This window comes from Impatiens glandulifera, chromosome 1 (genome assembly GCF_907164915.1).
Source record: "Impatiens glandulifera chromosome 1, dImpGla2.1, whole genome shotgun sequence".
Classification (NCBI taxonomy): domain Eukaryota; kingdom Viridiplantae; phylum Streptophyta; class Magnoliopsida; order Ericales; family Balsaminaceae; genus Impatiens; species Impatiens glandulifera.
In genome coordinates, this window is record NC_061862.1 from 30,942,301 (window position 1) to 30,969,114 (window position 26,814).

At 29.8% G+C, this 26,814-nt stretch overlaps 3 protein-coding genes across 3 annotated transcripts; 2 read left to right on the plus strand and 1 right to left on the minus strand.

Annotated features, from left to right (window-relative positions):
• Positions 1-1,171: 1,171 nt before the first annotated feature.
• On the minus strand, positions 1,172-2,167 carry LOC124923506 (protein FAR-RED IMPAIRED RESPONSE 1-like). Its single transcript, XM_047463567.1, has one exon. The coding sequence runs from the start codon at positions 2,165-2,167 to the stop codon at positions 1,172-1,174; it is 996 nt and encodes a 331-aa protein (XP_047319523.1).
• A 2,207-nt stretch (positions 2,168-4,374) lies between these two features.
• Positions 4,375-13,473, plus strand: LOC124921546. Its single transcript, XM_047462220.1, has 11 exons — positions 4,375-7,381; positions 7,597-7,836; positions 8,404-8,533; positions 9,415-9,567; positions 9,649-9,869; positions 9,952-10,012; positions 11,168-11,374; positions 12,156-12,391; positions 12,486-12,564; positions 12,726-12,866; positions 12,951-13,473. Exons 1-11 carry the CDS (start codon positions 4,569-4,571, stop codon positions 13,113-13,115), a joined length of 4,446 nt encoding a protein of 1,481 aa, XP_047318176.1. The 5' UTR covers positions 4,375-4,568; the 3' UTR covers positions 13,116-13,473.
• Positions 13,474-13,783: 310 nt separating this feature from the next.
• On the plus strand, positions 13,784-15,852 carry LOC124921137. Its single transcript, XM_047461753.1, has 5 exons — positions 13,784-13,967; positions 14,572-14,719; positions 14,807-14,938; positions 15,040-15,396; positions 15,485-15,852. The coding sequence occupies exons 2-5, from the start codon at positions 14,604-14,606 to the stop codon at positions 15,621-15,623; spliced, it is 744 nt and encodes a 247-aa protein (XP_047317709.1). The 5' UTR covers positions 13,784-13,967; positions 14,572-14,603; the 3' UTR covers positions 15,624-15,852.
• Positions 15,853-26,814: the final 10,962 nt, after the last annotated feature.

Below are 26,814 nucleotides of genomic sequence, written 5' to 3' on the forward strand. Positions count from 1 at the left end.
ATTTTAATTATTTTCTCTCTCAATAATTTGTTTTCTATAAATTTTATTTTCAATAATAAAAATGACTCAAATTAAAATAAATAATAATTAATTGTGTTATATTTAATTAAAAATATTTACTTAGTTAATTTACTATTTTATATTAATAAATTACCAAATCTAATTAAAAAGTATCAATAAAATAAACTTACCAAAAAACATGGTCCAAAATATATCATAACATTTACTTTTAGAAAATCAAACAACATAATATAAAATCGATAAATTATTTTTAATCATCACGTAATAGTAGTTTTCACGAGTCTTCTATTGTCAACATATTGACATCGAAAACTTCATTTCTACAAGACAAATGAGAAACAATATATAATTTAAAATAAAATTAAAATAATTTAATACTAAAAATAATTGTCTAAAACATAATAAATCAAACCTTTTTTCGAGCCTTTGTAATCGATTTCTTCACAATTTGTTCAATAACAGATTGTTTTCTCTTTGTGGGGGGACGACCTCGCGCTCGTACTTTTAGTGGAGAGTGTATTGTTTTTACACTAGATATTGTCACTCCTTTAAGCTTTTCACCATCGTTAGTAATTGGTATCAAATCACAATCATTTTGAGCACTTGAATGCTCAAAATCAATTGCAATTAGTTTGTCTTTTGCATCTTTCAAAATATCCACCAAAATAGAACAACCTTTGTCATTTTTCTCCCCAAGGTGTTGAATCTCATATATCAATGGAGTGAGAATTTTGCGTCGATAACTAACATCATCACAACTATGATCATCATATAGGTTAGTGATACTTTGATACCCACGCTTTATATTTTTGCACCATCTCTCAATAATATAGTTCATAGGAACCTCAAACACCCCATTCATTATCAATACGGAGATCACGTGTCTACATAAAATTCCTCGAAACTCAAATAGTCGACACAAACACTTAACTTGACAGTCTAATCCAGTGTAATGTACCACAAAACAAACTTTTCGTAGGGGTTCTCCTTTTGTCCCCAACATAGTCTCTACTACTTCAAATATCAAAGTTGTTTCTTCTTCTTTTACTAGTGAGGCATTGCAAAACATTAATCCTCTTAATTCATCTTGAAACAATTTCAATATCGTGTTAGTGTACACACTTTGAAATTGTCTCTCAATAGGATAACATTACGGGCATGATTGAATTGAAAGAAATGAAATCCAATTTTTTTCATTTTCAATCTTACTCTTCAAAACATTATCATATTGCTCAACAAATTGCTTTAATGATGTTTTAGAATGCACATAGTCATCAAAAAATGCATTCATACTTTCACTTCTCTGAGATGTGGACATACCTGCCCAAAATTTATCTTTGACATATACAAGCATCCATTTATTACGTTCTTCATGCAGAGATATCAACCAAATATTATTGTCCAAGTTAAACTCCTTAGTCATTTTCTGCCAATTCTCATCACATTCATCAACTATAAGGGAGTTATACACAATGGTATTCAATTGTTTCTTTATCATTTTATACTGAGAATGACTACCTAATTTAGCTGGAATTTTTTTCATTATATGCCAAAGACATAAACGATGTTGAGAATTCGGAAATACCTCTTCAATTGCAATTGCCATTGCGCGACATTGGTCCGTAATTATAACTTTTGGAGCACGTCCAAGCATACACGTCAACCAAGATTTGAATAACCATATGAATGATTCTGTATTTTCACTAGATAATAATCCACATCCAAGTAAAATAGATTGACCATGATGATTCACCCCAACAAATGGAGCAAATGGCATGTCATAACTATTGGTCAAATAGGTTGTATCAAATGTAATGACATCAGAAAAATAATCATATGTAGCTCTTGATCTAGCATCCGCCCAAAAAACATTTTTAATTCGAGATTCACCATCTAAATCAAGCACATTGAAGAAGTTTGAGTTCCTACTTTGCATTCGACAAAAATAATTACTCAATGCTTCAGCATCTCCATCCTCTAACCTCAATCTTCTAGCTTCTGAAATATAATTTCTACAACTTCTTTCATCAAATGGTAGATTATCATAACCTCCAGCCTCAACTACAAAGGATTGAAAACTTTCACTTAAAGTTATTCCAGCTTGATCATTTAACTCCAATTTTCTCTTTGTAGTTGAATCGAGCATTTTATTACATCTAAAATGTCTTGATTTTCCAGGGCTCAAATTATGATTGTGTTGAAGGTGTACAGAAGTGATCTCAAAAGTTTTATCATCTTGAACAATAACATTAATTTTGGCTTTACAATTCGTCTTAGTATAAGGTCTCGGTTGTAATATATTTTTCGAACGAGATACTCTATTACCACTTTTTAATTAGATTTGGTAATTTATTAATATAAAATAGTAAATTAACTCAAGTAAATATTTTTAATTAAATATAACACAATTAATTATTATTTATTTTAATTTGAGTCATTTTTATTATTGAAAATAAAATTTATATTTTTCAATAAATAAAAGAAAATAAATTATTGAGAGAGAAAAATAATTAAAATGCGTGTTTATAGTGACATTTACAATAATTTAAAAAAAAGAATATTTATAATAATAAAAATTAAAGAGATAAATTATTAAGTGTTTTTTAATAATAAAAAATGAATATTTTTATTGAATGCGTCTTATTTAAGAGAGAGGGGAGAAAATGTAATTAATAAGAAGAGAGAATATTATTAATAAATATAAAAGAGAAATAAATAAATAATGAGTCAGCATGTCTAATCAGCACTCCACGTTCGCTGCCCATTCGCTACAAATTTTTCGCTCCTCCTATCATTACTCATATTATATATAATATTAAAAGAGATAAAAAAATGTTAATATATTTTATAGAGTAAAAGTATATAATATATTAACCTATTTTTATCTCTTTTCAATATTATATATAATATAATTTTATTATAAATAATATATTAATTATTTTTATATCTTTCTATAATAAATTAACTTTTTTTTATCTCTTTCAATATTATATATAATATATTTTATTATATATAATTTATTAAACTTTTTTTTTTATCTCTTTAGTCTTTTTTTACCATTAAAAAATGTTATTCTATATATTCACCATCCCATATATAAAATAATAGAAGCATAAGTTTCTCTTAATACATGAAAAAATATATAAGCATAAGTTTCTCTTAATACATACAAAAGGATGAGCAAGACTTACCTTACTAATGAGTTAACCAATAAAATAGTATTTTCTTTCTTTGTTGAGCAAAAACTAGTTATTGTAAAAGTGAAAATAAATTTTAATTACTTAAAACATCTATGTGAAGACTGAAAAAGAAGAAAATGAATAGATAAAGAATAGAAGAAATTATGAAGACTAAAGAAGAAGAGATTAAGAACTAAAGAAATGATGTAAAATTAATAAAGAAAAGATGAAGAGTGAAAGAAATGGTGAAGAGTGAGTGAAATAAATAGTGAAGAATGAAAAATGAAGGAAGAACGAAAGGAATTGAAGAAGAGGTACGTAGATTAGACGAAGAAGATTAGGTTAGATGAAGAGTCCGTAGATAGGTTAGGAATTAAGGTTTTATTTTAGGGATTGTGGGCCTACATATGAGCTTTGAAGAGAAAAAAAGAAACGAAAAAAATATTATTTGAATTTTGAGTTTTAATATTAAATAAATAAAAATATATATTATATATTTTGAGGCTTGAAAAAGCTCAACAAGTCATCGAACAAATATTATATGACAAGTCATCGAACAAATATTATATGAGCTTGAGCTCGACTCGAATATTAAACAAGTCGGCTTGAGCTCGACTCGAACTCGTTCAAAGCCAAGCTCAAATCGAGCTTTGATAGAGCAACTCGTGAGTGTCTCACGAGCAAATTGACTCATTTGTAGACCTTATACAAGATGTGAAATAATGAATATAATATAATAATAAAAATATAAGAAATCTATGTATAATAATTTTAATAAATAAGTTTTCACGTCATTAACATCCATATAATTATTTTTTAAACAAATTTTATTAGACTCCCAAATTAATTTGAGAGAATAAATTTCTAAACTTAAATGTAATATAGAGAGTAAAATCGTTAAATTATTTATAATTGTATATAATTATTTTAATAATTATAAAAGTTATGTTATTAAAACAATATGTAGACCTATTAAAAAAAATCATTAACATGGTTCACTTTCATATTTAAAAGTTTTGTTTATTAAAAAGAAATTTATAAATTGTATCCTTATTATATATCTTATAATAAGTTAAGGGTGTTTTTATTTATTTATATTTCTTTCCATTTGATAGCCTCACATAGATTTGAAAAACAAATAAATTTATAACCTCGCGGGTAGACGTTTCATCGTTTTCAATTTTCTTTCCTTTTCAGTTCTCACCACTTTGATTCTCTCTCTTCTCTTAGAAGCTTATTAAACTTCAATTCATTTGAGAAGAATCGGAAAGCAAACCCTAACCATAACCAGGGGAAGGGGTAGAGAGAGTGTGTGAATCGTTATATTTTCTAGCCGGCGATAGAGGTCCTGGTTAGCCGTCACGGCTGATGTTTCCCGCAGCCGTAGATTTCCAGAAGCCATTCACTTCGACTAAAGAAGCAGCATCATGCAAGCAGACATCGGCTACTTCACAAAACCCTAACCCTAGTAATCATTTTCATTTCAGTACAGTGGAGGCGGCGTCATCGCAGATTCATCCAGTGGCTGCTGCAAAATGGAGTTTTGACAACAGAAGTGGAGACTGCTTTGATCCTGGATTATCTTCAGCATCATCAGCTCCCAGAATAAATCCCAAGAAGCCTGGCATTTCCTTGGCTTCCAATCGTTCCAGGCTGAGATCGTTGAAGTCCGGCAGAGGACTAGGTTTTCATCTACCAAAGTCTGATTCATCGTTTTTTGTATCCAATGATTCCAAGGAGAATGGTTCATCGACTAACGATGTCAAGTTTGGCAATGTTAGTGATGTGGCTTTTGTGTTTGGTGCTAGTAAGGAAAACTGGAGCTCTCATCGCAATTCCAACTGTAAAGAATACAGTGGAAGTGCAGGACAATCTACTCAGATTAACAGTAAGTCAATGTCTAACCTGAACTTCAAAAATCAAGTTGATGGAAGTGTGAGAGAAATGGGAATGAATGGGGAATCAGATTCCCGAAATGTAGGTTTTGTTTTTGGTGCTAATAAATTCAGTGAATCTCGAAACGTGAATATGGAGCATAACAAATCTAATGGAGGTGGATTGCAAATGAATGCAAATGAATCTTTCCAGAAATCTAAATCTGTCTTTGGTACTGGTAGAAGTACTTTGGACGAGAGAGTATATTTTAATGATGGAGATTCAGGAGTTAAATCTAAAAACAGTAACTCCTCATTGGATTCTGAATTTGGGATGAGACTACAAAATGACAAGATTAAAGTGGATGCAGGTGAAAAGTTGGAACTGAGAACATCATATGCAAATGAGAAAAAACTGCACAAGCAGGAGATCAATACATCTGAAAACTGGGGATATGTTTTTGGTGACGGCAAGAGTTCCAGGTCACAGGGTTCTAAACAAAGTCAATGCAGCGGAAGTGAAGTGAAATCTGAATCTTGTGAATTGGATGCAGGACCAAATTTGCATTTGCACCAATGTGGATTTGGTATCAACATTAAGAATGGGGTTCAGAGCTCGAAATTTGGTTCTGCTTTTACTGATGAGAGCAGCGCTGTGCCAAAATCTACATTGGGTCATAACAGTCATATCAATAACATAAACAAGCCAAACCATAGCTCTGGAAATTGCACTGGGTCTTCTCAGGCTTATGCTGTTAACTTAGATCCTCACATAGGTAATGGACATGGTTTTGTGTTTGGATCAAGCTCACTGTACAATCTCTCCCATGATATGAAGAAACTCAGCGTAGATGATGTACAAAAGGCTGGTTCATGTCCAAGCTCAAGTAGCACGAGTGAACCATTTGTTAGTGTCTCCACCAAGCCATTTATTTTTCAAGCTAGTTACAGTAAAGGTTCTGATGGATCTCAGTTTCAAATGCAAAATGATTCAAAGTTGGAGCAAACTACTAGGAGCTCCATATCAAAGGAAGGGCATAATCCTGGATCTTCTTGCTCAAGAGGAGTTAAGAACAATGATCAGTCCAACTTCACAAGTCTGTTGTCTGGACTGACATCATCCATTGACTTTGGGAAACCAAATCCAAATGGATCTTCCACTTTCAATCTGAACTATTGTCCAGGTCTAGATAAAACCAGGGGAAATGCAAAATTTAGATCGGACAAGGGCCGAGGATATAAGAAGAATAGAAAGGGTTTTATGCAGGCTGATCCAGTTCACAATAATGTGTCAAACCAAGGTTCACAATCACCAAATTCTTATCCCTGTGGTTCACCTATGGATTATTCTCCATATCGTTCTGACAATTGTGCCTCTTTCTCTGAGAATACTATGAATCCTATGCATGCAAAGTCTGAAGAGAAGGTTGTCAATGACAACATCACTTCTGATGATTCAAATGCAAAGATAAAAGAAGGTGAATGTCAAGAGCAGTTCTATTTTCTGGGTAAAAGTTTTATGTTCTCTGCACCATGTACAGAACTTGGTGGTCCTGCAAGAAAGATTCGTACACGGAGGAAAAATGGTTTGAGAGGTTACAGTGGTAAGCAACATTCTACTCCAATTCACACAATCAACATGACTTCTTCCTCAGTACAGTTCTCGCCTTCAACATTTACGTCAACTGTTTCTAAGCATTCAAAAGATGCAGATTTAGCGACTGCAGTTGATGCTAATATTAAGAAAAATGAACAGGAGTGCCATAAGACCTATGAGGAAGTTCCCAGGCACCATTCCTCTATTTTATCAGAAACTACTTCTGTTCAGGATCCTTTTATTGGTTCTGAAACCGAAAGCATTAAGAGTGATCCTTTTATCACCAAAACTGATGTGAATCCTGACATTACAAATGAAAAAGATAAGCATAGACGACAACACTCTTTTACTTCAAGTGTGCAAGATTTTGACAAACAGAAAAATGCATTTTCTGTATTCACTGATGATAACTTTGGCTCACAAAATCCACGAGTTCTGAAGAAATATAGGGCCAAAGTTGGGAATAGTGCAAAATATAAGGGGATAGGACAACCTTCTGTTTCCAGCATGGATGACACTGGTGAAAAATGTATTTTGTTCCCTCCAGCTGTTGCCCAAGACAACCCTGCCTCAATGAAGCCACAAGCCCAGAAGAAAGATGGTGCTAAAGATAGTCGTGGTGGCAGTAGTACGAGAATAGAAGAGAGTGTGCATGTCAGAAAGGGACCTGATGCAGAAATTCAAGCAGCATGTGAAAAATGGCGTATCAGGTATCCTTTATCTATTTCTAGATTTGCCATCATGGTGGTTTTCTTTAAAAACTGGTTCCTTGATTGCTTGATTAGGTAACAAAGTTACCATATCTGTACCCTACATTATGTTAACATGACTAGAAGCATGGTTTTCATAAGACAGTTTTAAGTTATTCATATATTTTTTGGTGTTCTTACTTGTTCATCTTTAAGAACACATTTTCTTTTGAAAGGGGAAATCAAGCATATGGAGCAGGTCATATGTCTAGAGCAGAGGAGTTCTACACCAATGGTATTAATTCTGTTCCTCCATCCAAGGCAAGAGGATATTGCTGTGAACTTCTTGTTCTGTGTTACAGCAACCGTGCTGCGACACGAATGTCTCTTAATAGACTGAGAGAGGCTTTAGAGGACTGCAAAATTGCAACTGAATTCGATCCTCACTTTCTCAAAGCTCAAATTCGTGCTGCAAAGTGAGCCTTCTCTTGTATCTTCCAATATTTGTATGTGTAATTTATAACTCTTCATTTGTCCTTAATTTTGATTAATGGAACAGTTTTTAGGAAGAATAATATTTTTATATGATCTATCATGTTCTTTAGGGGTAAATAACCCAGTAACATATGTTTTTACCTCCGGGATGGTCCTTTTATTCTGTGAATTGTGCTGTTCTTCTTTTGACCAGTGTTTTTTGTTTGTTATAGGGCCATATTTTCATATGAAATAAACTTTATACTAAGCTTGCAAAGTTATTACCTGTCTTCCTTTCGGATTAGTCAACTTTATTTACCTCTTCTTTTGAACCATCTATTATAAAATATGATGATCTTGTCCTTATATTACGTGTGGATATTCTTTTTTATTACTATATCCTTTATCAACTCGGCTTCGATCGCATGATATAATATATTGTCCTGTTCGAAGTGTATGGAAAAGGGCTCAGTGTCTTAATATATGGGTCTTTAAGTTCATATTTGTGTATATTTAGTCATATTCTTTGGCTTATCAAAGTATTTATATTCATAGAGTTTGTTTGACAGTTGCCATCTTGCTCTGGGGGAAGTTAAGGATGCCATGAAATTATTCGAAAGCTGTTTGGAATCTGGAAAGAATGTCTGTTTGGATAGGCGATTAATCATAGATGCTGCTAATGGTCTTCAGAAGGCTCAGGTACCACCACTTCACTGGGTTCTCATTTGCATGCTTCATAGTTCTGAAGTTTCCTAATGTAAGACTTTATTGTAGTTATCTGTCAGTTTGACCATCCTTTCTGAATTTCGTCAAGTGGTTCATCATAAATGTGGTACTAATTATCTTGATGGAAGTTAGCTGAAAAAAAATAAAGAATAATTTGTTTCCTTTGGTTAGAATGTCCTACAAGTTTGTTATGGTGTAGTATGTTTATGTGAATAAGACAGTTGCACCCTAGATTTTGATTGAAGATTATTCTTTTTAAATTGGTGTCAAGTTTATGGTCATAGTGGTTTCATCCAGAGTGTCTTCTTAGATTAATTACATACTAGTTTGCACTTCCTGAGAGTGAATGAGGTGTTTTGATTGGGTTAAAAATATGGGTATATCATCCAAAAATATATTTGGAGCTTGATTTATGTAGTTTTTTTAATAATCTGATATTTTTTAATAAACCTTGATAAAAGTGGATTATTTGGGGTTATTTAGTTTAAATGACTAAAATATCCTTTGTATTTAAACTTTAAAATGTTATAAACAATAAAGAAGGGTATTTTAGTACTTAAAATGTTATAAAAGTGGATTTGAATGATTTGATTGATGATTAAGGGTATTTGGTTTAAATTAAAAAAACTTTATCTAACAAGGCTTTGGTATGCCCAACCCATAAATCTAATCTACTATCATTGTAATGGTATGATAGGTTTTGTGACTTATCACTACTGGTAATAAAGTTGCTTAGTCTCTACACTGTTTACCATGGTTACTTAATTCTGGTTGACACTAACTATACTCTTTGTTTTTCTTCTCTACTTTAATTGTGGATTTAATCTTTGCAATATTAAAATGTTCAAATGCAGAAAGTGCTAGAATGGACAGATTCATCTGCTGAACTTTTGCGACCTAGGTACCCAAATTCTGCTGTCAGTGCTTTTGAAATGATTTCTCAGGCATTATCAGTGTCTGCTCACTCTGAGAAGCTACTAAAAATGAAGGGAGAAGCTCTTTTCATGGTTTGTCTTGTATATTCTTAGCTATTTTCTAATGATTATGATGACTTTATAACTAAGTCTTGTAATTCGGGTATATAACAGCTGCGGAGGTATGAAGAAGTAGTTCAACTTTGTGAAAGCACAATTGATTTTGCTGGGAGGAACTTTACTGCTATACATTCCAAGGATGACTCTGAAAATATGGATGATGTGATCATATGGAGGTGGATCCTAATCTCCAAGTGTCATTTTCACATGGGAAAGCTTGAATTGGCTCTTGATGTGCTTGAGCAGAATGGCTTATTGAGATGTAGTAAAGATAGGTATTACAGACTCCTAAACATTAAGTTATCATGTAAGCTTTCTTATTCTGCTCATGAAGTCTAAGTTTTCTCCTTGATGCAGTGGCATTTCCGAGTCAGTGAATCCATTGGTAGCCACTTTACACGAACTTCTTCATCGCAAGGTAAATGGCCGTACATAAATATATATTAAATAGTAATATTATTAGTGTTATTATTAAAGAGCAGTGACTAGTTACTTAGTAATTAGTGATTATTTTCAGTTATTATTTTGTAGCATAAATAAGTAACCTTAATATGTGTAATGGTTTGTTGATTATTGATTAAGAATCTTCTATTTGCTATAAGGTTCTCTTCTTCTTCTTCTAAATGTTTCTTTTCTCCCCCCTCCTTCCTTAAATTGAATTTTGATTCCCGATTTTCTATGCACGTTCCAACAGAAATTTGAAGATTAGATGTTAGTTTACATCAGTAAATAAAGTCTTGAAACATTCAGGGTGTTTGGTTGGAGGTGAATTGGCATTAGAATTGTAGGGATAAATTTCAGTTATGTTGTTTGTTTAAGGACTTAAAATAAGGAATTGGATTTGAAATTTGAAGTCTTAAATTAAGTAAGAGAAAAGAAGAAGAAAATCAAACAAATCTCTTTACAATTTTATGAATATTCTAAACATAGGAATTATAATTCTAACTCCAATTCTAATTCCCTGTACTTTAAGCATTTAAGTTGATTTAATTTTAAGCCTAGTGGTTCCCCTTACTTTAAGCATCTCCTGAATGTAGTTTGAGATAACACCTTAGGGTGTCAATTCTTATACCTCTTAGCATTAATTATAAGGTCCCAGTAACTAGAAGCACCATTAGCTCACATCTTCCAGGGAGTCATATAACATTTCTAAATATATTCTGTAAAATTAAACTAAATTATTTTGTATATGCAGTTCTGCTTGAAGAGGTGTATATAAATATTCTAAAATTCATCTTTCTTATCCTCTCCATCTTTTTGCAGCCAGTTGTGTGCAATTGCTTATGAAATTTATCTCTTTTCCATGGACCTTGGTGGCTTGGTCATATTTCTATAATTTAAAATTTTAATAGTGAGATGCATACTAGGGTACTGGATGTCATTTATTCCCAATCCTTGGATATTTAATGGAAATAACATTTGTATGAGAAGGATAAACATATATGAAAATGTAAATGATGATTTTAACCTTTCATATATGAAGTTGTACATGGTCACTTTTCCGCGTCTCTATCTGTCACTAATAAATGATTGAATTTTATTTGACCTTTATTTTCTGTTATATTTCCAATAGAATGCAGGGAATGAAGCATTTCAGTCTGGAAGACTTGGAGAAGCAGTAGAGCTTTATTCTGCTGCTATATCAAGCAGTATGGAATCACGTCCATTTGCAGCAATCTGTTTCTGTAATCGTGCTGCTGCTTATCAAGCCCTTAATCAAATAATTGATGCAATTGCTGATTGCAGCCTGGCTATGGCTCTTGATGGGAATTATTTAAAGGTTTGTCCTTATAATGCACATCTTAGTAGACATTGTTTCCATTTTACTTTTTGTTGCATAATCCATTGTATGGGCTTTATCATAGTTTTATGGAAGTCTTTTCTGCTGGAATGTTTTATTTTTGACTACTTGCAGCAGATACAATTGTATAATATTGTTTGACTATGCATAGAGGTTTCCATATCTTCCAATTTGGATGAATATGTAATACATTCGTTACCTTAGTAAAACGAGATGTTTAATGTATATGGTTTAGTCACTTACGGGTTCAAGCTCAAAGTTTTCTTAGCATTGTTCTTTTCATGTTTATATCCCATTATGAAGAAAAAGGGGGATAGGGGGAATTGATTGACAAATGGGGATTAGATCCCGAAGACTCATTTAGCTCTGATAGAGCACAATGACTCGTGTAAGCAAAATAATGGGTTCGAATCTTCAAATCCATTTTCAATTAAAATAAGAAAAATAATAATAATGGGGATGAGATCCCGATGAAATGTTATCAACGATTCACATTGTTAGCAATGCAGAATATTAGGTGTTTTGACAAATGACAGTTTGGATGAAACTTATGATGTATATTTTGCATTTGAAAATGAGAACTGGCCAATGGGCATGTTCAACTTGTCAATAAAATTTTTGTGAATCATTTTCATTATTAATACAAAGTTTAAATTCTTTTATGCAAAAACAAAAAAGAAGAAAAGAACTGATGATTAGAACTTGATATCATTATGTGGATGCTTACTGTTGGTATCTTATTCCTATGTTTGTCATGCAGGCAGTTTCAAGAAGAGCTACTTTGCATGAGATGATCAGGGACTATGGGCAAGCAACCAATGATTTGAGGAAAGTCGTTTCCTTTCTGGAATTGCAATTGAAAGATAAGACTAATCAATCTAGTGCCTCTGGCGAAACAATCAATCGTAGGAAAGAATTGCGTCAAGCACATCGCCGACTTGTCTCGCTGGAATTAAAGGCTAAAAAAGGAATATCTCTGGACCATTACCTAATCTTGTAAGTCACCGTCTTTGTGCTTGATTTTTAGGTTTGTAATGGTATTGTTTGTTTTTGGGCTGACTGTTTGATTTATGCATCTGATACATCATAGGGGGGTTAAAGAATCTGATACATCATCTGAAATCAAGAAGGCATACCACAAAGCTGCACTTAAACATCACCCAGACAAGGTTTTGTCCACTTTTCCTAACATTTCAGACAAACTTTAATCAGTGTTAAGCTCATTTCATTAAACTAGAAAATCTGGTCAATTCCTTGCGAGAACAGAAATGTTATATCTTTTTATTGTGATTTTCTTATTATTGGGGTTTAAATTTATGTTTTGTTGTAGGCTGGTCAATTCCTTGCAAGAACAGAAAGGGGGGATGATGCTAAACTTTGGAAGGAAATTACAAATGAAGTCCAAACTGATGCGGATAGACTTTTTAAAGTGGTTGGAGAAGCATATGCAGTACTCTCTGATTCTCAAAAGGCATTGATCTTTCGTTTTTTTGACCTAACCATTTTCTTGCATCACAATTTTCTGCTGTTTACTCAAACATCGTTTCTCTTGCAGCGTACTGAATATGATCATTCGGAGCAACTGAGAAAGTCTAAACACGAGAGCAATGATTTAGGATCTTCTAGAAACGATTTTTGCAGTTCCCCTCAGTATAGGAAAAGTCCGGACTGGCAACGATGGCAGGAGGCTACATACAGAAAACCACATACTAGGTGGTGAATGCAAAAAAACAAAAAAGTAGACAGGAAGGAGTAAAGGTTTTTTCGGTTTCATACTTAAGCAGGCGATATCCTCTTTTGCCTACAAACAAACCAACCCTAAACGGCTTCATCAAGAAGGCGTTTCTATCGGATTTTTTTTTTGTTAGAATCTACAGCAGCAGCATTGATTATCGCCTTTGTTACCTTTGAATAAACATATTTTGTTCTTACTTTATTACATGTTTATCCTTTTTAGGGAAATTTTGAAATGAAGTTAAACTAACCAAGTATAAGGGATAATTATTCCATCTTTTTCTTGTTCACAAGTTCAGTTTAAAACATTTGTTTTGTATTTTGTTAACTGACAAGTTTTTATCATATTATTATTGTCTTTCTTACTTTTGAATATTCTTATTATTAAAAAGACATGTTAAAATAATAACGTTATAGAAAAGTAAAACCTTAATTATTATATTATATATTATTTAGCTAATTTGACTATTTTTTAAGAATGGTTTGATATTTGTTATTTTGAGTTTTTTTATTATTATAAAATTATCATTCTAATTATTAAATTTCTTAATTTATCAATATGAATATCAAATATTTTTATTTACTTTTATTAAATTTTAATTTTTTTTATATATAACCTAAAACTAATCTTAAAAACCTAATATCAAACCAGCAACGGCCTTCCCATCCCCTCTTTCTTTCTCTCTTTTCTTTCTTCATCTGAGTCGTCGTCTCCGGCCGTCTTCTCCAGTTTCCGGCCGTCTTCTTCAGTTCCTCCAGCTTCCGGCAGACGGCGCAGACCCGGCCTCGCCTGAGCCAGACAGTTGCGGGACAGCCTCATCACCGATTCTTCATCCAGGTACCAGTTTTTACTCTCAAGTATCATTTTGATCTATTTGCGAACGAGTTTCATAGGCGCCATTATAGAAAAATCATTGTTTTTTCGGGAAGTTATTCTCAGTAGTTTGATTACTGAATCTTTTATTTTTCTGTATAATTGATACCCACTGTGTATTTGAACTGTTAGGTTAGCATTTAGTTTAGGAATTAGGAATTAGGTTAAATGTGTATGCTAATTCCTAAGAAATAAACATTATTAGTGAAGAAACAAAATATCAAAGGTTCTCTTCCTTCGAGTCTTAGAGATAGAAGAAACAAGTGAAGAAGAACATAATATTATTATAAATGAATGTGGCAAGGGAGAAGGTGATAATCTTTATGACTAATTCAAGTATATTGGCCCGGTTTGTATATCCTGTTTAAGAATTTAAATTGCTCTTTATTTGTATGACATTTAAAGAAAAAAAGGTGGGGTTCTAGGGCAGCCCCCAAACCTCAAGGCCAAATAGTATTATCTTGTTGCTTAGTGAGTGTAGTAGTATTCTTCGATGGAGCAAATGCAAAAAATATCCTTTTAAGTTTCCTTTGAAATTTATAGACTTTTGTACTACAATGTTTTCTAGGCTTCAGAAATTTGATTGTTTGGAACAAACCAATGGAGCTTGATGATTGGGAAAGCGATAATTCGGATAGTGTAGTTGATGTTAATGAAGAAGATGAAGGAGAAGAATGTTACCTTGCATCATTTAGTAAACCCAAGGTTCAATTCAGGTAAATTCTTGTGAAGATGAAGAAAAAATGGGATCTTTTTGTTATGAGGAGATTAATAATGGGAAAATCATTTGAAATTGAATATAGGAAACATTTATCCAAGGCTCGTTGGATCAATGAGATGGGAATGTCAGAGATTCTGGAGATTAAAGGTCAACTATGGAGAACTATTGGAGTAGTTCGAGATAGCAAGATATATTGCTCAATTGAAGAAACTCTGTGGGTTATTTATTATTAACACTAATAATAATACATTCCAGTCAACTCCTCTTTTTAATCCTTCTTTTTTTGATTTCTTCATATTGTTTAAACAATTGTAGGTATTTGGCTGAAGAAGGGGCATTACATTTGTTAACTGATGATGATGATGGTGATAAAGTTGTCCAATTAAGAGATTTACACAATAAACTTGCATCAGGAAAACATGGTTGCTGTTTTGAGTCGTACGAGGTTTACAAGCATTTGAGATCTCTCGGTTATATAGTTGGGCGACATGGAGTTCTTTGGAGCACTAAAAGCCAGTTATTGGGTTCTTCTTCCATGAAGATAGATGAATTATTTGAAAAATTGCAGATTAATAATGATGGAATAAGACCTGTTTTTGATGTTTACTCTCCTAATAGCAAGTTTAGAAAGACATCTCCTGGAAATCCCTGTTTCATTCTATGTCTAACCAGGTAAGTCATCATTACCTCTACTCCTTCGTGCTTTTTTTGCGGTTGAATTATTGAACCAATGTTTTTCTTTTTCTGTGTGTGTGTGCAGTGATAAACCTCCGTCGAGAAGAGAAATTGGCGACATTGAGAAACAATGTGACGGGATTCCAGTAAAGTTTTGTCATGTGGAACATGGTAGGATTAGTTTCTTTTCATATGAAAAAGTGGATATTCCTTCCCTTCCTTGACATGCAAAGAATGTACCATTTAGATCCAAATTCATTTGAGAAAATAAAACCAATAAATTTTCGAATCAGTCTTATTTAACTCTTTCTATTGAGCACAGGTGTTGGTTTGTAATGCCCCTTTTTAAGCAACTTTTTATCGCATGTACAAAGTATGGAAATTTTCTTTCCATACTCTATTAAAATCCCTGTTTAATAGAAGAATTTTGAAATCATAACTTGTTTATGCTGATGGATGGATTAATTTTGGGTTGAACTTGGCCATGGTTTTTGGTAGTATCATTGTATTCTGATCAAAGCAAGTTTGTCCTGGAACTATAGTTCTTGATTAACCCGTTTGACGCAAGATGCTTTTAAAGAATCAGAGTAGGAAGAGAGAAAATAAACCAACACAAAATAACATAAGAAGAAAATAAATGCTAAATACCAATAAGATTAAAAAAAAAATTAAATCGAACTTTGTTGCCTGATAAAAGTAAATACAAAGTATAAATCTTTTGATTCTTTCGGCTCCAAAACAGTTCTGATAAAAGTAAATACAAAGTATAAATCTTTTGATTCTTTCGGCTCCAAAACAGTTTTCTTGAAATCTTCCTATATTCCTTTCCTTTCAATTGTCCACTAAGCCGAAACAATTCTCTTGAAATGTTCTTTTATTCGTTTCTCTCCAATTGTCCACTACATGATAAGAGAATAAGTTTACTAACATTGTCAACTATGAACATAGTATATTTGAAAGATTTAATTTTATTTTTCTCTTTTGATTTTCTAATCTTAATTTTTAAGAGTCAATTCTTTGGTTAGGATAAGCAGTTGGATTAGAGCAATTACATTGAACTAGACAATTGATTGGTCATCACCATTACATTGCAGGGTGGCGGTGTATCTTTGATGGATGGATGGATGAATGATTTTAGGGTTGAATGTAGCTTTGGGTTAATATAGGATAGGCCAGTCAAGCTAGATTCTCTAAAGCTACATTTTTGGTCAAGTTAGTTTATTCTGAATTATCGAATCTAGATGTGACATTATAGTTAACTTGCTTTTGAGAGTCGACAAGTAACATTTTTTTTTTTGTTCGTTTTTAATGAAATGATATCCTTATGCCCGAAAAGAACTAATGGGTTCCACCCATTATGAAACCATAGATATTATTATTAAGACAAAAATAAATATCATGGAGTTTATTTGTTTTGTTATAAATTTAATTGACTTTTAGGAGGTTATGGGCCTTTTAAGGTATGGCATAACTGTTAGCATGAGGACCACCCTAAAGACTAGTTTGATCACGTGTTAAAGGGCTGCACGCCAATGGTCAACTATTGAACAAAATGACTCATCTAATTAATTAATTTATTTATTAATTACAACAAATAAAAAATATTTTATCATTTCAATATACATATATGGTTCAAACTCATTGAACCATGCCAGAAAGAATTCAGATAATTATAAAGTCCTATCGTCTTTTATCATCTTCATTTTGTTAACATTTTGTAATGGGTCCATCCAAACTAAGGTACCTAACATGTATATTAAAATATTCTTGTAACTAAATATTATATATATATATATATATATGTTTTGTGGGGTGAGGGATATTCAGGACATATATATATATATATATATATATATATATATATATATATATATATATATATATATATATATATATATATATATATATATATATATATATAAAAGTAGTTGAAAATTGAAAATATTAAAATATAAATGTAACTAATCAATTCTCCCATGTCTACTTCTTTGATAAATATCCACATGTCTAAAAGAAAGTATTTCCAACACGTGTAACTTATATTCAGTTTAATAGTCCAATAACCTCACATTATTCAATCAATAATCATACTCAATTTAAGGAATTGTTTCTATCTAATATTCAAAATCATACTCAATTTAAGGAATTGTTTCTATCTAATATTCAAACTCCATCCAGGTTTGTTATATATAGGAGTCGTAAAAAATATCAATATTAAAGATATATCGAAAATACCGTACCGTAATATATTGAAAATATCGATTTTTAAGGTATACCGAAAAAAATGTAAGGTATGATAACGATATCGAAACTATTGGTACGGTAAAGGTATGGAATTTTTAAAATTTTAGTAGATCGAGATATACCGAAATAGTATTTATAAGTTAAAATATATATATATATATATATTATATATATAATAAAATAATTAATTAAATTTGACAATAATTTAATTATAAAAATATAATTTTTTTGAATAATATCAAAATATAATTATATTGAAATATTATTCTATATATGTATCTCTACTTTACCGATGAGATTGATTTTTTTTAAGTTAATATTTTTTTTAGGTATCAAAGGTATAATACCGATACCGTACCGAAATTAAAGTATACCGAAATTAAGGTAAGGTAAGGGTATGAATTTTTTGTATACCAAAATTAAGGTACATCAAAATCAAGGTTAGGTAAATGTATGCATTTTTGCATACCGAAATTTTAGGAATCAAGGTTAGGTAAATGTATGCATTTTTGCATACCGAAATTTTAGGTAAGGTATAAAGTATGGATAAAACATTAAGGTATACTGTACCGACCCACCCTTAGTTATAGGTTATCATTAGGGTGGAACTGCAAATTTTTTTTATACAAAAAGTTTAGGTATAAGAAAAATAATGAGTAACATGAAGTTTATACCTAATAGGTATACCGCAATTTCGGTACGGTGTCGGTATTATATCATTCTTATGGAATAGTATTAAATTTAATTATATTTTAATTTGATTATCAAAAATTGTGTTTTTTATTGAAATTAACATCAAATATGTTTAAAGAACTAAATAAATTTATTAAGATTAGAGGGAAAGAATATATACTTTTAGAGTTACGATCTCAAATTTATTAAGTTTTGTTTCATTTTCTATTAAATAGAGAGTGAATAGTAAATTAAAAAAAAAATTAAAAAAATTATTGGGTTATGTAACATCTCTACAAAAACATAATTGATATATCAAAATTTTAAAAATATAACATATCGTACTGATAATTTCAGTTTCGGTACCATACTTATCATTTTTTTTTGGGTATAATGAAAATATCGATATTTTTGATATTTTGCAGAACGATATTTTTAATACACCGAAAATATTGGTAATTTTTTTACTCTAGTTATCATGTACTATTTAAAAAAAAAACCTCAAAACTATAGTGTCTTAATAATGTTAAAAAACTTGTATAGAAAATTATGTTAAAGTGGTGTTTGTTACATAAGATTAGGATTAGACTGTAGGTATAAAATAATTATACTAACAGTAAATTTGGTTTAATGTTTGGTTAATTATTTTATATAAACAGTATTTACCAGTTATATAATTTATCTTTTAAACTAGGTACAAGTTTGTACATAGTAGAATAAGTTACAAGTATGTATAAAAAAATTATTTCTATAATTATCCTTATATTTTGATAATGTTTTTTTCTTATTTCCACATTTACCTTTATTTTGATTATGATTTTTTCTTCTTAAAAGCCTTATTTTCATATATATTCTTATATTTTGGTTATATTTTTTTCTTTAAAAGCTTTATTTAACATGCATATTATTTTAATTACATCATTTTTTTTTTGTAATTATATATACTTTGTTAAATCTATATAATTAAGTTATCAAGAAAATTAATATACTCGGACAATCTTATTAATTATGTGAGCAGTTTCATTTTCATTCTTTATTTTATCTATATATATTCTTAAATGAAGTAAAAAAAAAGTTATTAATTAATAAAGTAATAATTTAGTATAGTGGTAAGAAACTTGATTATTAAATGAGATATAAAGAATTTAAAGATTTATTATAAACAAATATGTAAAAGAATTATAGGTGAAAAACAAAGTTTTAATATTTAAATGCACCTTTTATAACCTAACACAAAATGTGTTTACAAATTAAAAGCAATAATAAATAAAACACATGTATGGAGAGAAATAATAAAAAAAAAAGTAAAATTAAATAAATATTAATTTAACAATTGAATTAAATTTATATAAATATAAAGGACAAAAATGTCTTTAACATTTTATACAACATTTTTATACTACAAACCAAACACAAAATTATAAAATATATACAATTTATAAACCTCTTATACTTCCAACCAAATATAAATAACATATATAACTTATACCTCTTAATACTATTTTATAACTTATATCCCTTACAATTAATACCTATATAACTAATATCATGTAAGAAACGCGGCCTAAAAATATAAACAATATAATTGTACAAATAAATTGGATATAAACTATATTGAAACAAATTCATTGAGCAAGAAGAGAGTGTAATAGGAGTTATTTAGAATAATAAGGACCACACAAAATAAGTTGAATTAGTAACTGATTTGCTATTATAAACGTGTTAAAATAAAATTATAAAAGGAAGAATTTTCAAATTTTATAGTCTCTCATTACGTGTGAGTGGAAAATGCACATGACAAGGGAGGTAGAATGTAATACTTTTAAAACAATATTTTTTCTTTTTTATTATTTATTTATTTTTCTAATGTGAGACAATTGTTAGTTTTTTCAACAAGGCACAAACCTAACACATGGATAATATTCTTGGAAAAATAACCCACTATTTTATTTATTTTATGTCTTCTCAATTTAGTTCACTAGAAACCATTTATATAGTCTAATTCTCTAAGATATATATTATTATTAGTTATTATTTTATTTGAATTCAAAATACCCATGTGAAGTAAAGAAGTTTATTTCAAAGATAATGATAAAGAATCTTAATTTGGCATTGATTAAGAGTGAAGTCCTCCTAAATGTTCTTGTTGGTAAAAGTTGAGATGATGATCCTCATGGTTCAATTTTTTTGATTAGTGATAGAGGAGGGAATGAGAGAGAACAGTTTTCCAAACTAAACTAACTTTGTTTGGAGTTCTCTTTCCCAAATTTATTTCCAAACTAACCTAGTTTATTATTCAAATTCAATTTTTTTATTTATTTATTTTTTTTTACATTTCAAATTTATTATATATATAGATATATATATTTAAATTATTATTTATATAAACTAAATTATTTATATTTTGATATATATTTTAAATTATTATTTTTATAAATTTAATTATTTATATTTTGATATATAATTTAAATTATTTTTTTATAAATTTAATTATTTATATTTTAATATAAATATACATTTCAATTCTCATTTATACAGTGTAATAAATATTTTTTTTAGTATTTTAATAAATAATTGATAAATACTAATAAATTTAAAATATTTTAACCTTAATAATATAATAATTAAATATTTTTAAAAACTATTACAATCATTTATCATTATTAGTAATAAGTATTAAATAAATTTAAAAACACAAAAAACAACTAAAAGTCATAGAGAAGAACCTATTTGTTTGCTTGCTTGTTTTCTTGTTTTTTCTTGTTTTTTTTTTTTTTTTTGTTAATATCATTATGTAACGGGTTTAATATTTCCATTGCACTACATTAATTACATAGCATTAATTACATAACACATAACCACCACATTTAATGTTTTATTAACCTTCTATATTTAATGGTTCATTAACCTTCTACTTACCAACTAACATATTTAATGGTTCATTAACTTAAGACATATTTTTTTACAACCTTAGGAAAACACCACATTAAAAATTGATAAAAATTTAATTGTGAAATTATATCACAATGAAAAATTGTCAAAATTATTTTAATAAAAGACAACCCAATAAATATAAATAATAATTTAAATGAAAAGTTATCAAAATTATTTTAATAAAAGACAACCCAATAAATATAAATAATAATTTAAATAGTAAAAAAAAAATTTTATGGAGATGAAAATCATACTACCATATATATATATATTAAAATATAAATAATGAAATTTATAAAAAAAAATAATTTAAATTATATATCAAAATATAAATAATCAAATTTATAAAAATAATAATTTAAAATATATATCAAAATATAAATAATTTAGTTTATATAAATAATAATTTAAATATATATATATATATATATAATAAATTTGAAATGTAAAAAAATATATATATATATATATATAGTTTAGGTTAGTTTGGAAACTGTTCAACGAGAGAAAATGATCGGCCAAATGTTATTGACTGAAAAAATAAAAAATGATGAGGAAAAAGAAATTTTATGATTTTTTCAACTGAGCACGGCATCTCATTTCCCATTCCTTCGCCCAAATTCACTCCATATCATTTCTATGATGTTTTCCAAATATTTAGTGTATGATTTGAAAATAATTGTACACCTATAATTATTTTTTAAAATTTTAAAAATACTGAACAATATATGAGGCCTGGTTCGGATTGGAATTTTTTAAAAACGTAAAGGAAAAAAAAGAATGATTGTTGATAATTTTGAATAGGTGATGATTATTTTGGTAAAAACACTTAAAGAGTATATAAATAAATAAAATAAAAAATTATAATTTAAAATAAATAATATTTTAATATTTTGATTAATGAAATGAGTGATGTACTTATTTAGAAATGATTAATTGAAAATTTGATTTTGTTTGAATTATTTTAAAAATTCAAAAAGAATCGGACCTAATATTCTTCTTAATTAATCTATTCTAACGAGTTACAAGTAGTAATATTATTGAAAGCCATAACTGTAAATAAAAAAATGAAATAGCCTTCTAGATTATTTTTAAGGAATTCAGACAAAGAGATAACATTATTGAAAGATAAAGCAACAACATTAAAACATTACCTAAAAACACATTAATTGGCTTCACTTAAAACTGGAAGGGAGCAGGGACAGATATTAAGTTAGAATTTATTTATTTGTGTAACATTCTACGTAACAAAATTTTCTTCTTCTTTTTTTAAAAAAATAATAGAAAAGAAAGAAAAATGTCACAAAAACAAAATATGGGGCTAGCTGCATGACTTACACGTTTTAAACATGCATGTTTCCAAATTTTAATGAAGTCTTCAATTAATAATTATTATTATTTAAATTAAGTTCAAATATCTTGGTTAATTACTTAAGTTATTAATTAAGTATAATAAAAATGTCTGAAACACAACTTATAAGTGTTGTCAAATTATTAGAGTACCTCATGCTATAAAAAAAATCTTACTTAATATATTGATTATGATCATTTATTTTTCTAGTAAACACATACTTTCACACCAATTTTCCATAATAACCGTCAAAGATAAACTTGTACATCGCCTTCGTTTTAGAGAAAGATGACGGATGTGATTGGCACTAGAGTAATTGTATATTATGACTACAAAAGTCGTTAACATTTAATCTTTCAAAGTAGGACATTGTAAAACTTCACCAAGTTAGTCAAGTATTAAGAGTCAACTTAAGAGACCAAAATATTACGAGACCAAAATATCACGAGTTCGATTCCATCTGAAAGTGCTTTGAGCTTAAGCGGGACATGGCTGTGGGGTACTGTTATGCTAACTCTCCTTTAATTTCTAAAAAAATATATCTGTGAGAAATTTTGTAAACACTAGCTTTTCAATAAATTGGTTGGCAATAGATGAACGATAGACTGACGATTAAACAGAAACAAAGGAGCGCATCTCTATTTAAAATACAAGTCACATTTCATTTACTGAGTTACGCCCATTTATTAATCCCATAAATTATTCTATTATTTTATTTTATATTTTAATTGAATCAACCACCGATAAAAGTTACTATGTCATATTGTCACGTCGCTAGTCACCAAAAATTTGGTCGGAAATAAAAACACATTTAAATTTTTTTTAGTATTTTTTTAAATAGATGAATAAAATGTATAATTTTTAAAATAAACGATACTCAATTATTTTTTCTCTCTCTACTTTCTATTTTTTCTTGTCTTCTTTTATATTATTAAAATCAAACTAACCCTTAAATTAAATAGAATTAATTTTAAATTTTGTGAATGACAATGTGTAATAATTAGCATTAAGAGAAAATTTTATTTCGTTAAGTTTATCATATTTAACAACACCTACAAACAAATTTAACTAGTTTTATACAAAATTTAATAAACAATAATTAATTTGCAAATTTCAACAAACAATAACAAACAATAAGATATTTGCAAATTTTTATATTTGAACTTTTATTTGTAAGCATAAAAACATTAAGGAAGAGATAAGGAAAAAATTAAACAAATTAGGTTTTCATTTAATTAAATATATATAAGAAGTAACAAATTTATTAACCGTAGTAAATATGTGAGAAGCCTTAATGGGTAGTATGATGTGGCAACTTTAAGTCAATAATGATTAAAAAAATTATAAAATAAATAATTATTTGATATATTTTTTTTATTTATTCATTTTTTCTTATTATGCCAGTACTCAACTAATTCATATGTTTATCCTATGTTGAACGCATGTTATTCGATAATCATCTACTTCGCATATGCGTTCCAACACATATTTAAACACCAATTTTCCATAATAACTTTTAAAGATTTCATATCGATTTTAGTTGAATTGCAATAAATTACCTTTGGAGAAGTGAAACGGTCTACCGTCGATGATGAGAACTGATCTGAAGTCAAATGATCTATATAACATGGTGGTTCCTCTTCGGAGTAATGGTCGTCGACGTCGACTCTAAGGTCGAGTAGTTAGCAAGATCATCATCGGAGTCATCTTGAAGAAGAATTGAAGTTAATAATGATAGTCATTTGGAGAAAACAATTAGACAACGACGATGGCGAGTCGCAACGTCGTTAACCTGATGAATTTGTGCATCGCATTCGAAGTAGAGAAAGATTACAGAATGTTATTGGTAGTAGAGTAATGCTATATTATGACCACAAAAGTCGCAAACATTTAATCTCCCAAAGTAGGACATTATAGATGGATCTGAGAGAGATTATGTAATAGCTAGCTCTTCAATGAATTGATAGACCAACAATATACAAACAATTAGTAGGAAATGAAGGAAGGCATCTCTCACTTTTTGTGAAATGTAAGACTCATTTCACTAGTAAAAAAATGTTTTTTACGAGGACAAAAGCCTAAATGCCGTCGATGATGATTTTCACCGAGGGCGACAAATGCTCTCAAAATGTCGCATATGTTGTTTTTGACACAATTAGAATCCCACATCGGAAGATGATGGGAGTGAGAGAGGCTTCTTAGTATATAAAAAAAACTATCTTCACAATTAGAAAAGAATCCCACATCGGAAGATGATGGGAGTTGAGGAAGTTTCTTAGTGTATAAAAGAAACTTTCCCCTCTTTGGTTTATTGTACTTAATACTTGTATCTTTCTTCCTTATTAATTGATATATTTAGTGGTCGAAGACGTAGGCAACATTTTGGTCGAATTTCGTTATCAAATTATGTTAGTGTATTCTTTCGTTTGTTTCTTCTTTTATTCTGTTGGGTTTTCCCATTATGTGGTATTAGAGCCGAAAGTTCGTACTTGGCATGGCGGCTGAAGTCTTCAAAAGGGGCATCAACTCTTTCGTCACCCTGGACGAGGACACCGATGTTGAATTTGAACTTTACGGTGAAAATCTTTGATGGAACTGGGCATTTTTGCATGTGGCAATGTGAGGTTTTAGATTGTCTTTTTCTATAGGGTCTAGATTTTTGTATTGAGGTCGGAAACCAGATGGTAAAGAAGAAAAATAATGGAGTATCATGAATTGATTGGCGTGCGGAACAATTTGATCGTGCTTGTCTAAAGAGCAGAAGTATATCGTGAAGAACGAAATTTCTACACAAAAACAATGGCAATCATTGGAGGACAAATTTTTAAAGAATAGTGGTCAGAATAAACTCCTAATAGAGAAGCGATTGTTCCAATTTGATTACCAGTCAGGTACTACTATGAATGAACATATCACTAAGTTTAATCAATTAGTAGCATATCTGTTAAATATTGATGTGCGATGAAGATCTTGCTTTGATGTTGTTATCGTCCCTTCCTGACGAATTTGAACATTTAAAAACAACGTTGCTTCATGAGAAGGGAAATGTTTCTCTTGATGCTGTAAGTTCTGCTTTATATAGTCACAAATTGAGAAAGCATGACAAAAGGAAAACAAAATAGGTATAGTAGATGAAGTATTAATGGTTAGGGCCATCAGCAAAGCAAATCAAAAGAGAAAGGAGAAAAATCTGAAAGTATAGTTGGCAAAGATGAATGTGTTTTCTGTCTTGAGAAAGGACATTGGAAGATTAACTTCCCAAAGTTGAAGAAAAAAGAGAAAGATTCTGAAGATGCAAATGTTGCAAAAAATATAGATTATGCAGATTCATAATTCTCTTTATCGATGTCACAGACAACATCACATCCCGATGCGTGGATATTGGACTCAGCCTGCACTTATCATATGACACCAGTTCGAAAGTGGTTCTTTGACTTTAAGGAACTAGATGGTGCAGTTGTTTACATGGGAGATTCTAATACATGTAAATGAAATGGATATGTTCAATCAAACTGAGAAATGATGACGGATCCACCAGAATTATTAGAGATGTTCGGTACATACCGAATATGAAAAAGAATCTCATTTCTTTGGGGCCTTGGAGTCAAAAGCCTAAATGTAAAAATAGAAAATTGAATTCTTAATGTAATCTTTGGAGCGCTAGTGATGTTGAAAGTTATTAGGAAAAATAATAATTTGTATTACTATCAAGGTAGTACAGTTAATGGGACATCGATTGTATCAACTTCCGGGAGCAGTAAGAAATTAGATACAACAAAGCTATGACATATGCGATTGGGGCATGCTGGTAAGAAATCTATACAAACTCTTGTCAAACAAGAATTGCTGAAAGGTACAAAATTTGTAAATTATATTCTTGTGAACATTGTGTTCTGGGAAAAACAAAGGTGAGTAAAATTTGACATTATTATCCATAACACCAATGGAATTTTGGACTATGTGCACTCAGATGTCTGGGGACTTGCTAAGACCCCATCTCTTGGAGGTAGACATTATTTTGTTACTTTTATTGATGATTTTCTAGAAGAGTATGAGTGTTTACTATGAAGAACAAAGATGAAGTGTTTGAGATTTTTTGTAAATGGAAAACTCAAGTTGAAAACGAGACAGAAAGAAATATCAAAATTCTTTGGACTGATAATGGTGGAGAATACAAGAATGATTCATTCCAAAAGTTATGCCAAAAGTGTGGC

Excerpts from the sequence above, each read along its gene's own strand:
- LOC124923506 (XM_047463567.1), bottom strand. The coding sequence starts at position 2,167 with ATGCTCGATTCAACTACAAAGAGAAAATTGGAGTTAAATGATCAAGCT.
- LOC124921546 (XM_047462220.1), top strand. The coding sequence starts at position 4,569 with ATGTTTCCCGCAGCCGTAGATTTCCAGAAGCCATTCACTTCGACTAAA. Across the intron at positions 7,837-8,403 it reads GCTCAAATTCGTGCTGCAAA|TTGCCATCTTGCTCTGGGGG; the intron begins GTGAGCCTTCTC and ends TTTGTTTGACAG. Across the intron at positions 8,534-9,414 it reads ATGGTCTTCAGAAGGCTCAG|AAAGTGCTAGAATGGACAGA; the intron begins GTACCACCACTT and ends GTTCAAATGCAG.
- LOC124921137 (XM_047461753.1), top strand. The coding sequence starts at position 14,604 with ATGGAGCTTGATGATTGGGAAAGCGATAATTCGGATAGTGTAGTTGAT. Across the intron at positions 14,720-14,806 it reads AAACCCAAGGTTCAATTCAG|GAAACATTTATCCAAGGCTC; the intron begins GTAAATTCTTGT and ends AATTGAATATAG. Across the intron at positions 15,397-15,484 it reads TTCATTCTATGTCTAACCAG|TGATAAACCTCCGTCGAGAA; the intron begins GTAAGTCATCAT and ends GTGTGTGTGCAG.